Below are 15,973 nucleotides of genomic sequence, written 5' to 3'. Positions count from 1 at the left end.
ACATTGAGAAAACTGTGATATTGATACTGTGTTAATTTTTTTTTTCTTTTGTCAGCCAAAACCAGAAAATGATGTTAGAGCAGGAACGTCTAAGAGTAGAACATGAGAAGTTGAAAGCCACAGATCAGGAAAAGAGCAGAAAACTACATGAACTTACGTGAGTAATTGTTTTTAATTAAGGTTTAAAAATAAAAGCTAAATTAGAGGATTATAGGCATTACCTTTGGATATAGCCAGTGGATACATAGTTTACTTTGTATGGGCTAAAGGATTTTTTCTTAAATCCACTGAGTTGGTTTGATTTACATCTAAATACTTGGAATATATACTTGTATTTTAGTGAAAGCAGGTCTTATATTTCATTGTGGTTAAGATTAAGATTTCTGTTTATCAGTCTGCTTGCTGTTTCTTTATCTCCATATTACTTCAGGATCCAGCATAAAAATGAACCTAAAACAATGTATTAAGTAACTTGGAAGATTTTAAGATCTAACACAAAAACTGAGTTTTTGTTAAATTTTCTGTTGCATAAAAGAGCATTGTGGTTTTTAGCCTTGCCATTTTGAACAGAGGTTTCCATGGTTTACCTTTTCTCATTTTCTCAAAACTCAGTTTTCTAGAATCTTAGCAGGTAGAAAATGCATGCTTAAAATTTTTCACATACCTTGAGTTTGTGAGACAATTTGCAAATCAACTGATATTGTTAGGATAGTTAGAACATCAGGACCAGTTCAGAGTGGATTTTATGAAGATTCTGCTAACTTGCAGCTGTAATTTTGTTTAGAATACTTGTAAAATATTTTAGTCTTAAACAGTTTATAATCTATAGTATCATTTTGAATAAATAGCAGTATAATACATGTGGCATATTTTAAAATATAAATTATAGAACCATTCCTTATTCTTTGAATTCTGCCACATTTTATTTCATCTCTTCCATTGCTGTATATGGAATGTATAACAATAGACTGTTGTTTTAGAAGGCATATGAAAATTTTTTGAAATTGCGAAGCTGCAGTGGCTCACACCCATAATCTCAGCACTTTGGGAGGCCAAGGCAGGAGAATCAGTTGAGCCTAGTGTTTGAGAATCAGCCTAGGCAATATAGTGAGACCCCGTCTCTACAAAAATTTTTTTAGACAGGCCTGATTGTACATGCCTGTAGTCCCAGCTATTTGGGAGACGAGGTGAGGAGGATCACTTGAGCCCAGGAGGTCGAGGTTGCAGTGAGCAGTGTTTGGGACAGAAACTCTGTGTCAAAAAAAAAAAAAAAAAATTTTTTTTTTGAAAGACAGCATGGATAAATTGTTTAAAATAGGCACCTTGTATTTATTTAAGTTTAAGAATTTATCCTTTCAGATACAAAATATTTTATTCAACTCTCATGCTAAGTACAATTTTACAGAATAAAATTTGAAAATATGTTTGTTCTTCTACTGTTAGGGTTATGCAGGATAGACGAGAACAAGCAAGACAAGACTTGAAGGGTTTGGAAGAGACAGTGGTAAGAAAAAGATGAAAATAAACAGGATTGGGGAATATTCTGTGGGTTTTTTCTACCATGATTATTCTAAATTTAAAGTCTGAGCTCCAAAAATATCGCTGTTCTTAATCCAAGGCAAAAGAACTTCAGACTTTACACAACCTGCGCAAACTCTTTGTTCAGGACCTGGCTACAAGAGTTAAAAAGGTAATGTAACTGCCGAGGTGGGCGTTTGCATAAATGGTGCTTACTTCTAGGTAATTGTTTGTATTCAAAGTGAAATAACTTTATAGTCACGTCAATTTTTGTATAGTTAAGCTTAGTTTTTTCTTATTTGTTTAATTTTTTTGTAATACTTACCTTCTTTTCTCAGAGTGCCGAGATTGATTCTGATGATACGGGAGGCAGCGCTGCTCAGAAGCAAAAAATCTCCTTTCTTGAAAATAATCTTGAACAGCTCACTAAAGTGCACAAACAGGTACTAAAGAGTATATTTTCTGGTAGCTGCAAGATAGCAAAAATCAAAAATTGAGGATTGGCAAGTGAGTATTTCAATCTTTCAGAGTCCTCAGGAATTTTTATACCCTGAGCCATTTTATCAGAAATTATATAAAGAAACCACAAGTAACTTTTAGAGGAGTTAATATTTTTAACAACCTTATTATCAAAAGAGGCAGTGAAAACATGTATTCTCATTTTCTCTTTAGGATTTTAAGACTGCATTTTCATAATTTATTCATGGTAATTTTGAAATCTCTACTACACAAGACTGCAGTTAAAATACTGCAAAGTCTTTTGGGGAGAGTGGTCTTTTTATACCTAATATTTACCCAGTGTATCAAACATAATGACACAGTTTTCATTTAACCAGATTAGTTGTCTTACTGAAGAAACATAGCACTATCTTGTAATTTATTGTCTTTGCCTAGTAGAGGGAAAGAACAATTCTCCCCCTAAAAAATTAAAGGAAACTATACCTTTGTGAATAAATAGATGTGTGTATGCTATGTAGAGATGGATGTATTCCTTGCATGTTTCTGCCTAAATTAGATAAATGGGAAACAATATAAAATGCAGTTTTACTTTTCTAAAGAGCAATTATGAAATGCTCATACTTTTTCAAATCATTCTGTTAAATCTGGAATCCTTGTTTTCTTTGTGTACGTTTAGTTGGTACGTGATAATGCAGATCTCCGCTGTGAACTTCCTAAGTTGGAAAAGCGACTTCGAGCTACAGCTGAGAGAGTGAAAGCTTTGGAATCAGCATTGAAAGAAGCTAAAGAAAATGCATCTCGTGATCGCAAACGCTATCAGCAAGAAGTAGATCGCATAAAGGAAGCAGTCAGGTCAAAGAATATGGCCAGAAGAGGGCATTCTGCACAGATTGGTTAGTAGAACACATTAAAACCTTTAAACCTTGCTCAGTTTGAATGCTTTCATTTAGTGGAAAACATAGTCCAAATTTTGTGTTGTCATGGTGCCTCTGTGTCTATTTTCTAACTTAGCAGAGTGGCACTGTTGGGAAAGAGGAATAACCACATTAGCAGAACAAGAAGATAAATGAGAACTAGAGAAGCAAGCAAGAATGGTCATGGAATGGAGAAACTATATACAGCAATATTATTAAAGCTAAGAGAATTGCAAGAAAATAAGCCATCAGCAATGATTTAATGTTTAAGAATAATCATTGGTGGCCAGGCGCAGCGGCTCACGCCTGTAATCCCAACACTTTGGGAGGTCGAGGCGGGTGGATCACCTGAGGTCAGAAGTTCGAGACCAGCCTAACATGGTGAAACCCTGTCTCTACTAAATACAAAAAAATTAGCCAGGCATGGTGGTGAACGCCTGTAACCCAGCAACTTGGGAGGCTGAGGCAGGAGAATCGCTGGAACCTGGGAAGTGGACATTGCAATGAGCCAAGATTGCACCATTGCACTCTGGCCTGGGTGACGAGCGAGATTCCATCTCAAAAAAAAAACAACAACAAAACGGTGCAGGAAGTGTTTTTTTGTTGTTTTTTATTTTGTTTTTTTTGTTTGTTTTTTGAGACGGAGTTTCACTCTTGTTGCACAGGCTGGAGTGCAATGGCGTGATCTCGGCTCACTGCAACCTCTGCCTCCTGGGTTCAAGCGATTCTTCTGCCTCAGCCTCCCTAGTAGCTGGGATTGCAGGTGCAAGCCACCATGCCCAGCTAATTTTGTATTTTCAGTAGAGACAGGGTTTCTCCTTGTTGGTCAGGCTGGTCTCGAACTCCTGACCTCAGATGATCCACCTGCCTCGGCCTCCCAAAGTGCTGGGATTACAGGCGTGAGCCACTGCGCCCAGCCGTTTTTTGCTTTTTTTTTTTTTTTTTTATGACACAGGGTCTCGCTTGTCACCCATGCTAGACTGTAGTGGTGCAATTAGGCTCACTGCAGCCCCAACCTCCCAAGTTCATGTGATCCTCCCACCTCAGCCTTCCAAGTAGCCGGTACTACAGGTGCACACCACCACACCCAGCTAATTTTTTTATATTCTGTAGAGACAGGGTTTTGCCTTATTGCCCAGTCTGGTCTTGAATTCCTGGACCCAAATGATCCATCCACCTCAGGCTCTCAAAGTGCTGGGATTACACAGGCATGAGCCACTACGCCTGGCCAGGAAGATTTTTAAAGGCTAAGATTGTATAGGTCCTAGAGAAAAGGATGCTACAGAAAAGAAAAAGTGATGGAGAAACAAAAAGGCAAAGAAAAACAAAACATTTGGGAATTTGTTGTGAATAAGAGAAGAAACCTTAACAGTCATTGCAGTCATATCTTAAACTTTATTCTAAAGTCTGTCTTTATTTTTCATATTAGCTAAACCTATTCGTCCCGGGCAACATCCAGCAGCTTCTCCAACTCACCCAAGTGCAATTCGTGGAGGAGGTGCATTTGTTCAGAACAGCCAGCCAGTGGCAGTGCGAGGTGGAGGAGGCAAACAAGTGTAATCGTTTATACATACCCACAGGTTTGTTATTTATATCTGGCTTTCATATCTGTTTGTGGAAAATTGGTTGTTAAATAGGTTTTTTGATTTTAAAAAAGTAATTTAGCTTGATCTTTTTGTGTAGTTTAGATCATACTATATATTCGAATTTGTGGTCTTAATTGTTTTGAAATCTAGCATTGGACCATTTGTAATAGCTTTTGATACTCTGTCTAATGGATGTACCATGGTTTATAAACATTCCTTTCCTTTTTGCTAGACATGTAATTATATTAATTTTTTCCATAATTGAAATTTTCAAAAACCAAAATTTTTATATATGAAATTTGAAACATCTTTTTTTTTTTTCTTTTTCTTTTTGAGATGGAATCTCACTCTTGTCGCCTAGCCTGGAGTGCAATGGTGTGATCTCAGCTCACTGCAACCTCTGGCTCCTGGGTTCAAGCGATCCCCCTGCCTCAGCCTCCCAAATAGCTGGGATTACAGGTGCCCAAATAGCTGGGATTACAGGCGCCCGCCACCATGCCTGGCTAATTTTTGTGTTTTTAGTAGAGACGAGGGGTTTTACATGTTGGCCAGGCTGGTCTCAAACTGACTTCAGGTGATCTGCCCGCCTTGGCCTCCCAAAGTGCTGGAATTACAGGCGTGAGCCACCGCGCCCAGCCTGAAACATCTTGTATTCCCTAATCTGTTAGAGATTATTTCCAGAAGGTTCCCAGAAATGCAATTACAAGGAAATATGAACATTTTTAAGGCTCTTGCTACATATTAACATATTGGTTTCTAGAAAGACTGCACCAAATTGCATATGAGCCCAGCTTACTAACAGATTTCTGAGTTTTATTTATAATTATATAAGTAATATCGGTTCTTTGTAGGGCATAAAACAGTCACAAATTAGAAAAAGAAATCTAGAGATACTACACAATATACTATATCTCTCTTTCTGGAGCTTTCTGTATTAGTTTTTAAATTTAAAAGTTTAAACTGTTGATAACTATTCTAATAGACTCCACTTATTCTACTACATATGCTGCTTTGGAGCCTGCTTTTTTTTCCAGCCCCCCGCCCCCACAAACCCCACACCCCCCTGCCCCACTCCGAGACGGAGCCTCGTTCTTGTTGCCCAGGCTGACGTGCAATGGTGTGATCTTGGCTCACCGCAACCTCCGCTTCCCGGGTTCAAGCGATTCTCTTGCCTCAGCCTCCCAAGTAGCTGGGATTACAGGCGTGCGCCACCACACCCGGCTAATTTTGTATTTTGTAGCCTGCTTTTTAAACTTAGCAATATATTTGGAACACTTTCTTCTACAACGTGATTGGTTAGTGGTTGCCTAATAATTCATCATATAGCAGCAACTCTGATTGTAACTAACTCTTCAGGAAGTCCCTGATGTGTGTATATGCTTTGGAAATAAAAAATACTAGATAATTATGAAATGACTAGCTGTTTCTGACAAATACTAAAGCTAGTTTATTTTAATGTTGCTTGTTTATACTTTGACATTTTGCATAATACTGGCTCTAAATTGAGTAGAGAATTAAGAAATATTCTGAAGGATTCACATTTCTAGCAATTTTAAACATTTTGTTCACACAACGTAGGATTTAAAACAGTGGTAGAGTGAAAAGAACATGGACTATAGAGTTCCATCCAAGTTGGAATCCTGACTACTTTTATGAACTTGAGCAGATATACTTTTTAATAGTTTCTTTCTCATTCTGACTTCTTTTACAGTACTTCATAAAAATTACGGATTTATTGCTTAACTATTTAATGAATCTCTAAAACATTTTTCTACATAGCCACAATATTATCACCCCCAGTAAGATTATATTTTTAATATTATTTAATACCATTCCATATTCAGATTTTTCCAATTTTTTTTTTTTTACTATCCTGTACAGCTGATTTGTCTGAACCAGAGTACAATTCAGAACTGCTGTTTGCATTTAGTTTTATCCCTTAAATCTCTTCTGATCTTGAATGAGCACCCTCTTTAGTGATATTGACTTACTGAGTAGGCCCAGTTATCTTGAGGGTATAACACCTGTGTGTTATGTCTGATTGTTTTTATGTGCAGTCACCTTGTTCTCTCTCCCTCTATTTCTATGCAAAAGCATTGATTAGACTCAGCATAAACATTTTTGACAAAGTTATGTCATAGGTAATATGTATTTAATATCAGTAGACATACAATAGCTGGTTTTCCTGATAATTAGAGATAACTCCTGTGTTTTTCCCCTTTGGACTAATAACTGTTTTATTAGTAAAATGGAAGTCATTCTTAAGAATTACATGAGTTGGCTGGGAGCGGTGGCTCACACCTGTAATCCCAGCACTTGGGAGGCCGAGGTGGGTGGGTCACCTGAGGTCAGGAGTTCGAGACAAGCCTGACCAACACGGAGAAACCCTGCCTCTACTAAAAATACAAAAGTAGCAGGGCGTGGTGGCTCATGCCTGTAATCCCAGCTACTTGGGAGGCTGCGGCAGGAGAATTGCTTGAACCCGGGAGGCGGAGTTTGCGACGATCCAAGATCGTGGCATTGCACTCCAGCCTGGGCAATAAGAGCAAAACTCTGTCTCAAAAAATTAAATAAATAAATAAATAAATAAATAAATAAAAAATAAAAAGTTACATGAGTTAAGATGTTACCGGGCACACAGTATTCAGTAGATGGAAGCCTTTTCCTACCTTTCTGGAAGTGGGAGCTGGGCAAGGGGATTTTCAAAGCATAGATAGAAAGGTTATCCTTTTTTGGATATTGTCCTCACATTAAAATTCATATGTCAACTTTAAACTTACCTCATTATAGAGAGAGGACAGACCATACTTTTGTTAACTATTGCTGATCGCAGTATAGTGACACCAGGTTAGCACATAAGGGAGATAGCTAACCCATCCAAACTAGGTTTTCAAGACTTGAAAGTTATGATGTAAAAATCTAATTATTTACAGGTTTGTTTCGATGCTGGTCCAAAGATAGTGGTTCTTAGTTTTCAAACTCTTGTAATCTATCTTTAACCATGATTGGGGAGTATATGATTCACTTAAGTGATAAATTGTTTAAATGTTAAATAATTTGCACTGGAGTGCAGTGGCAGGATCTCGGCTCACTGCAACCTTTGCTTCCCGGGTTCCAGCAGTTCTCCCTGCCTCACCCTCCCGAGTAGCTGGGATTACAGGCGCCCACTGCCATGCCCGCCTAAGTTTTTTGTATTTTTTACTAGAGACGGAGTTTTGCCATGTTGGCCAGGTTGGTATTGAACTCCTGACCTCAGGTGATCTGCCCCCCTCAGCCTCCCAAAGTGCTCAGATCACAGGCGTGAGCCACTGTGCCCGGCGAGAAATTTTTTTAATGTTAAGAAAAACATTTCAAGTCACTGTGTTTATTTTTGGAAAGGATGACATTTATAATACTGATACTTTTAGTTCCCAGTTTTACATGGCTAGTCTTCTGCCTTGCATAGTACTTTAAATAGGTTGTTTTTCTAAATGCATAGGTAAGTAGGCAGTTTAATACAAAGATGTTTAATACTACTAGAATTATTTATTTCACTGTTACTTTTCCCACTGTATATACCTCTTGTTTATCCCTATTCCTCTCCCCTTCTTTTTTTTTTAAAGCTTCTATGTATATAACTAGTAGTTGCTGGTTAGTGTTCCTTGGTTTAAGAATGTCACTGACCACTGTCTGCTGGTTAAAAGATGAGCCGTCTTTTTCTTTTTTAAACAAATATAATTCATAAATCAGCTTACCCATAGCCTTATTTGGGAGAATAAAAACAAAGGGAGGGGTGACCTCCCTTTAAACATTACTGCTTCTAAACAGTTCTACTTAGGCGGTATATAAAAGGAAACCAAATCATTTAATATTGCCATCCTTCTAATTTTGGGGAAAGTAGCCACAGAATGTTGGCTAAAATGTTTATAAACTGTTGGCATATTTCATTTTCTTGTTTTATTCTTCATGATTATCTCAAACACCAATTTTGTAAAACTAAACATATTTACTCTATGCTTTCTCCCATTTTTAGGTGTTAAAAAGTAATAGAAGTATGAAGAGGACATGGTATCAAGCAGTCATTCAATGACTATAACCTCTACTCCCTTGGGATTGTAGAATTATAACTTTTTAAAAAATGTATAAATTATACCTGGCCTGTACAGCTGTTTCCTACCTACTCTTCTTGTAAACTCTGCTGCTTCCCAACACAACTAGAGTGCAATTTTGGCATCTTAGGAGGGAAAAAGGACAGTTTACAACTGTGGCCCTATTTATTACACAGTTTGTCTATCGTGTCTTAAATTTAGCCTTTACTGTGCCAAGCTAACTGTACCTTATAGGACTGTACTTTTTGTATTTTTTGTGTATGTTTATTTTTTAATCTCAGTTTAAATTACCTAGCTGCTACTGCTTCTTGTTTTTCTTTTCCTATTAAAACGTCTTCCTTTTTTTTTTTTCTTAAGATAAAATGGAACATTTAGGTTAAATGTCTTTAAATTTTACCACTTAACAACACTACATGCCCATAAAATATATCCAGTCAGTACTGTATTTTAAAATCCCTTGAAATGATATTATCAGGGTTAAAATTACTTGTATTGTTTCTGAAGTTTGCTCCTGAAAACTACTGTTTGAGCACTGAAACCTTACAAATGCCTAACTAGGCATTTGAGACTGAGCAAGGCTACTTGTTATCTCATGAAATGCCTGTTGCCGAGTTATTTTGAATAGAAATATTTTAAAGTATCAAAAGCAGATCTTAGTTTAAGAGAGTTTGGAAAAGGAATTATATTTCTCTTTTTCCTGATTCTGTACTCAACAAGTCTTGATGGAATGAAAATACTCTGCTTTGTTCTGGTGAGCCTGCTAGCTAATGTTAAGTATTGGACAGGTAATAATTTGTCATCTTTAATATTAGTAAAATGAATTAAGATATTATAGGATTAAACATAATTTTATATGGTTAGTACTTTATTGGCTGACCTAAATTTATAGCATGTGGAAATTGAGAAAAATGAAGAAACAGGACAGATATATGATGAATTAAAAATACATATAGGTCAATTTTGGTCTGAAATCCCTGAGGTGTTTTTAACCTGCTACACTAATTTGTACACTAATTTATTTCTTGTTTAGTCTAGAAATAGTAAATTGTTTGCAAGTCACTAATAATCATTAGATAAATTATTTTCTTGGCCATAGCCGATAATTTTGTAATCAGTACTAAGTGTATACGTATTTTTGCCACTTTTTCCTCAGATGATTAAGTCAACAGCTTATTTTAGGAAACTATAAAAGTAATAGGGAAAGAGATTTCACTATTTGCTTCATCAGTGGTAGGGGGGCGGTGACTGCACCTGTGTTAGCAGAAATTCACAGCGAATGGGGGTTTAAGGTTAGCAGAGAAACTTGGAAAGTTCTGTGTTAGGATCTTGCTGGCAGAATTAACTTTTTGCAAAAGTTTTATACACAGATATTTGTATTAAATTTGGAGCCATAGTCAGAAGACTCAGATCATAATTGGCTTATTTTTCTATTTCCTTAACTATTGTAATTTCCACTTTTGTAATAATTTTGATTTAAAATATAAATTTATTTATTTATTTTTTTAATAGTCAAAAATCTTTGCTGTTGTAGTCTGCAACCTCTAAAATGATTGTGTTGCTTTTAGGATTGATCAGAAGAAACACTCCAAAAATTGAGATGAAATGTTGGTGCAGCCAGATATAAGTAATATAGTTAACATGCAAAAAAAGTGCTGCCACCTCTTTATGGATCATTTTCTAAATGGAGAAACATTTGGCTGCGTTCACATAGACCTTTATGTTTTGTTTTCAGTTGAAAACTTGCCTCCTTTGGCAACATTCGTAAATGAAGCAGAATTTTTTTTTCTCTTGTTTCCGAATATGTTAGTTTTGTTCTTGTAAGATGTATCATGGGTATTGGTGCTGTGTAACGAACAACGAATTTTAATTAGCATGTGGTTCAGAATATACATTGTTAGGTTTTTAAAAAGTATCTTGATGGTTCTTTTCTATTTATAATTTCAGACTTTCATAAAGTGTACCAAGAATTTCATAAATTTGTTTTCAGTGAACTACTTTTTGCTATGGTAGGTCATTAAACACAGCACTTACTCTTAAAAATTGAAAATTTCTGATCATCTAGGATATTGACACATTTCAATTTGCAGTGTCTTTTTGACTGGATATATTAACGTTCCTCTGAATGGCATTGATAGATGGTTCAGAAGAGAAACTCAATGAAATAAAGAGAATATTTATTCATGGCGATTAATTAAGTTATTTGCCTAACTTAAGAAAACTACTGTGCATAACTCTCAGTTTGTGCTTAACTCCATTTGACATGAGGTGACAGAAGAGAGTCTGAGTCTACCTGTGGAATATGTTAGTTTATTTTCAGTGCTTGAAGATACATTCACAAATACTTGGTTTGGGAAGACACCGTTTAATTTTAAGTTAACTTGCATGCTGTAAATGTGTTTTATGTTTAAATAAAGAGGAAAATTTTTTGAAATGTAATGACTTTCTTAAAACTTAAGTGTTAGGTTGATTTTACATGACTGAGTTCAGGCCTTCTGTCTTGACAGAATAGTGACTGATATGTCATTATATTTATGTATATTTTGTTTCCTAATGTCTTGCAGCCTTTTGGACAGCAGATATTAAATGTGTAGGCTAAAGAGCTAGAAATGAATGACCAGTCTCACATATAAAACTTTTTTTTTTTTTTTTTTTGAGGTACAGTCTTGCTCTGTTGCCCAGGCTGGAGTGCAGTGGTGTAATCTTGGCTCACTGCAACTCTTTTCGCCTGGATTCTAGTGATTCTCCTGCCTTAGCCTCCCAAGTAATTGGGATTACAGGCATATGCCATCATGCCCAGCTAATTTTTATATTTGTAGTAGAGATGGGGTTTCATCATGTTGGCCAGGCTGGTCTCGAACTCCTGACCTCATGTGATCCTCCTGCCTCGGCCTCCAAAAGTGCTGGGATTACAGGCACGAGCCACTGTGCCCAGCCGGTGTCACCTGTATTTTATTTTGTATAGTCCCCATTGTTCATCTGAGTCTGGTTGTTTTATTAACCAGGATACCTGTTAACGTTTGTGTTTTAGATAACTTCCTCAATGATCATTCAGATCTAGCTGAAGAATAACTTTAAAAAGACTGTTCCTAAATTCAAGTGGGTATTTGTTTTTTCTTGTTTTGGGGGGCATTGGGCTTTATATGTTTTTACGCTGTTGTGGAAAATTTTAATCAGATATGAAATCAGACAATAATAATGAAACCCCAAGTACCAGTTACTCAGTCTCAACAATTATCAACTTACAGCTAATCTTGTTTCATCCGTAATCTACTCATCTTCCCCCAACAACCCCCCCCCCACCCCGTATTATTTTGAAGCAATCCTAGAAAACATAAGCTTTTTTTTTTTTTTTTTTTTTTGAGACGGAGTCTCGCTCTGTCGCCCAGGCTGGAGTGCAGTGGCGCGATCTCAGCTCACTGCAAGCTCCGCCTCCCGGGTTCACTGCCATTCTCCTGCCTCAGCCTCCCGAGTAGATGGGACTACAGGCATCCGCACCATGCCCGGCTAATTTTTTTTTTTTTTTTTTTTTAGTAGAGATGGGGTTTCATCGTGTTAGCCAGGATGGTCTCGATCTTCTGACCTCGAGATCCGCCCGCCTTGGCCCCCCAAAGTGCTGGGATTACAGGTGTGAGCCACCGGGCTAAAAGTATTTCAGTATGTATTTTTAAAAGATAAGGACTCCTTAAAACATACCCAACAAATACCATTATCACATCAAAACATTTATAATTTCCTGATATTCAAATATTTAGTTTTTGTAAACAGTTTGAGTCAAGATCCAATGGAAGTTCATATATTAATGAAGAGTCCGACTCTTATATTTTTTCATTGCAATGTATGAAGAAAATAACTTTTTTGCCCTGTCGTTTCCCAGATACTGCAGTTGCATCCCTTTCATATCATTTAACGAATTTCTGTGGCCTTTATGTTTCCTATAAATTTGTTTCAGATCCACAGATGTAATCAGATTCAGATAGTTGTTTGGTTGGATGGGGACAGTATTTATAGGTGGTGGTATTCCATCAGGTGGCACATAATGTGTACTTGTCTCTTCTTGAGCTATTAGTCACTATTGATGATCAGTGCCTAGATCCATCTAAATAGGGGATACAGAATTACAGTATTTTTTCATTTGTTTGCTGCAGTAGAGAAACTTAGTCTCTTACTTGGTTATCTAATGGGTGTGTGTGTATAGTTTGTATAGTTATCTAGTGGGTGTGTGTGTATAGTCTGTGTAGGAAAGACAAGGTAAATGCTTCTTTCCCTTTATTTGTAAGTTTCAAAATGAGCTGCTTCACTACTGTCTTCCAGTAGTGACTAGTTTTGTATTTTTTCCTTTTTGGTTTTTTATTATTTTATTATCTTTTAGTTGTGCTCTATGAGCCTTTGTATTAATTCTTTTTCCTTTCCTGGAGAAATTTGAAAACAGTTTTTTTTCCAAATTAAAAAAAAATCGCAGCACATCTAAGGAATAGGATGCAAAAGGGAATATAGGAGTGATAGAAACTAGTGAGAAAATTTATACACTCATGCAGGCAAACTAGGATAGGGGATGGATAATTAATACAGTATCATAACTGATGGCCGGAGAAGTTGAATTTTTTTTTTTTTTTTTTAATTGAGACGGGGTCTCTCTTCTTTTTTCTCTTTTTTTGAGACAGGGTCTTGCTGTCACCCAGGCTGGAGTGCAGTGGTGCAGTGGTGCAGTGGTGCCATCTCAGTGCACTGCAATCTCTGTCTTTCCAGCCCAAGTGATTCTCCTACCTCAGCTTCCCGAGTAGCTGGGATCACAGGCATGCGCCACTACGTCTGGCTAATTTTTTTTTTTGTATTTTTGGTAGAAATGGGGTTTTGCCATGTTGCCGAAGCTAGTTTTGAACTCCTGAGCTCAGGTGATTCACTCACCTTGACCTCCCAAAATGCTGCGATTATAGGCGTGAGCCACTGCGCCCGGCCTCCAATGTTTTTTTTTTTTTTTTGGGAGATGTAGTTTCCCTCTTGCTGCCCAGGCTGGAGTGCAATGGCGCAATCTTGGCTCGGCGCAACCTCTGCCTCCTGGGTTCAAGCGATTCTCCCCTCAGTCTCCCGAGTAGCTGGTATTCTAGGCATGCACCACCACGCGCAGCTGATTTTGTATTTTTTAGTAGAGACGGGGTTTCTCCATGTTGGTCAGGCAGGTTTTGAATTCCCGACTTCAGGTGATCCACCTGCCTCGGCCTCCTGAAGTGCTGGGATTACAGGCGTGAGCCACCGCGCCTGGCCCGATGCTTTTAAAATTTTTCTTGAGAGAGGGTCTGGCTCCGTTGCCCAGGCTGGAGTACAGTGGTGTGATCTTGTCTCACTGCTACCTCTGTCCCCCAGGCTCAAGCTGTCCTCCTGCCTCAGGTTCCCTAGTAGCTGGGACTACAGGCATGTGCCACCATGCCTGGCTAATTTTTGTAGAGACAGTTTCACCATGTTGCCCAGCCTGGTCTCAAACTCCTGAGCTCAAGTGATCCACTCCCTTCTGCCTCTCAAAGTGCTGGCATTACAGGTGTGAGCCCCTGTGCCTGGTTAGCTTTTTTAAAAGATGGGGTCTTGCTCTGTCACCCAGGCTGGAGTGCAGTAGTGCAGTCAGTCTACTTGGGATCCCATGCTGGTGGATCATACAAAACTCTCAGTGGCTGCTTGAGGCTCTGTTGTCAAGAAAGGCAAACTCACATTTTTCTGTTAGAACAAATTGCAGGCCCTCCTGGGATAGGAGACTCAATGTACTCAACTTGCCACCAAGTTGCTAGTTGGTTTCTTCAAGGGACAATTGAACTCAATATTGCTGGTAGGACAGGCGGCAGCAGCAGTAATTGGATCAGCCTTTGTAAGTGGGAGCCTTTGCTACTGGACATGCATAGCTTTCATCTCCCACTGGCCACACCATTCCTGTGCTCACGATACCAGCACTGCAGCGATGGATGACAGACTGGCTGATGTCAACCATTGGTTAAATTCCTCTTCCCTAGTAGATACTGTCTGGTAGGTATTAACATGTCACACAAGATCCTCACATCCTTTGCTCATACCCCTGTCTATGTCTATGGGAAGGGCAGGCACAGCAGCTTGCGACTTCTGTTTGGCCTTTGTCACTATACAGGATAACCTGTATCCAACAGGCCAAAGATGTAATGTAGGGATCATGCCAGTTACTAAGTGTGTCAGTTCTAGTTACACATCAGAGACATGGAAATGACCAGCAGAGGGATCCACAGAGCATGTGCTGCTTTAATGTGAGCACTATATGTTACCTAAATAGAACCATACCTCCATGTGCAGCCCCTATGATGATGCTTTAGGTTTCTAGGTACAACGTCAGCTTAGACCCTGTATCCAACAGCCTTCAAAATATTCGGGTGTTCCCTTTTATCCATTGTCCAGTAACCTGAATAAATGGCCATCATTCTTTTGAGGGCAGGACTGGGGAATTGTAGTCGGTACTGGGTTGTTGCAAGGTCTTTCCTCCTGGGGACTGAACCTCATGACTGCACAGGTAATCAGGTTAAAATGCAGTCATTTTCCAATATAACTTAAAAGGGAATGCATAGAGGGGAGATGATGGGCAGAGATGGGATCTACAGGCTAAGGAAAGAGGCCTTGAATAGCTCCTTCCCTCACAGACCTTAGAAGGAATCCATTCTGCCAACACCTTAATTTTGGACTTGTAGCCTCCAGAACCATAAGACAATACATTTCTGTTGTTTAAGCCACCCAGTCTGTGGTATTTAACAGCAGCCCTAGCAAACTAACACAATAGCCTGCTCTGATAATTCAGCAGGACCCTCTAAGCATTTCTCCTTAGCATGGTCAGCATAAGCTTTGTACAGTTGAGCTTTGTCAGTACAAGAGAAAGGGGCTACTTTTCTCAGGTCTGGCATGCTTCCCCTGGCTGCTTATTACCATCCTGTTGTCAGGCATGGCTCAGCCCCAGCTGTGACCCGAGTATGCAGTCACTTAGCCAGCTTGCAGCTCTGGCCTTGGCCCTGTGACTACCTCGCTAGCTGGCAGGTGGCTCCCTCTGAGCCTGTCCTTCAGCCTCAGCTCACACATAGCCTGGAGAGGCACTCCCTGCTTGCGGCTGCAGTTTTCTGTCCTCTTGTACTCCGGAGGAGTGTGCCAGCCTCAGCCCATGTGTACCCCAATGGTGTGTTTCCTTCTTGCCTGTCCTGGCCATGATTCCCTGCTTGCCAGTGGCAGCCTGAATGCACCTGAAAGTTCCCTGGTGACTGACTCAGCTGTCACCAGGGCAATCCAGCAAATGTCCCTGCCATACAGTGGGCTGCAGCCACACCTCCGCAAGATCTGAAACCCAAACTTGCGGAGGGACATCCCTATCCAAGAGTTTGCTCCTTCCTTGGGTACTTTCCCTTAACCCTAGGGT

General features: G+C 38.9%; 1 protein-coding gene across 1 annotated transcript in view; it reads left to right on the top strand.

The window, feature by feature from the left end:
• KIF5B (kinesin family member 5B) overlaps positions 1-10,996 on the top strand; it is a 47,623-nt gene extending 36,627 nt beyond the window's left edge. Inside the window, exons 20-26 of the mRNA XM_024253559.3 lie at positions 56-157; positions 1,444-1,504; positions 1,619-1,690; positions 1,857-1,961; positions 2,654-2,870; positions 4,321-4,471; positions 8,490-10,996. Coding sequence (XP_024109327.1) covers positions 56-157; positions 1,444-1,504; positions 1,619-1,690; positions 1,857-1,961; positions 2,654-2,870; positions 4,321-4,451 — 688 coding nt within the window. The 3' untranslated portion in view covers positions 4,452-4,471; positions 8,490-10,996. The remainder of the gene's footprint in view (positions 1-55; positions 158-1,443; positions 1,505-1,618; positions 1,691-1,856; positions 1,962-2,653; positions 2,871-4,320; positions 4,472-8,489) is intronic.
• The last annotated feature ends 4,977 nt before the right edge of the window (positions 10,997-15,973 follow it).

Source organism: Pongo abelii, chromosome 8, assembly GCF_028885655.2.
Source record: "Pongo abelii isolate AG06213 chromosome 8, NHGRI_mPonAbe1-v2.0_pri, whole genome shotgun sequence".
Lineage (NCBI taxonomy): Eukaryota > Metazoa > Chordata > Mammalia > Primates > Hominidae > Pongo > Pongo abelii.
The sequence above is the reverse complement of the archived record's forward strand: the minus strand, read 5'-3'. Positions and strand labels throughout refer to the sequence as shown.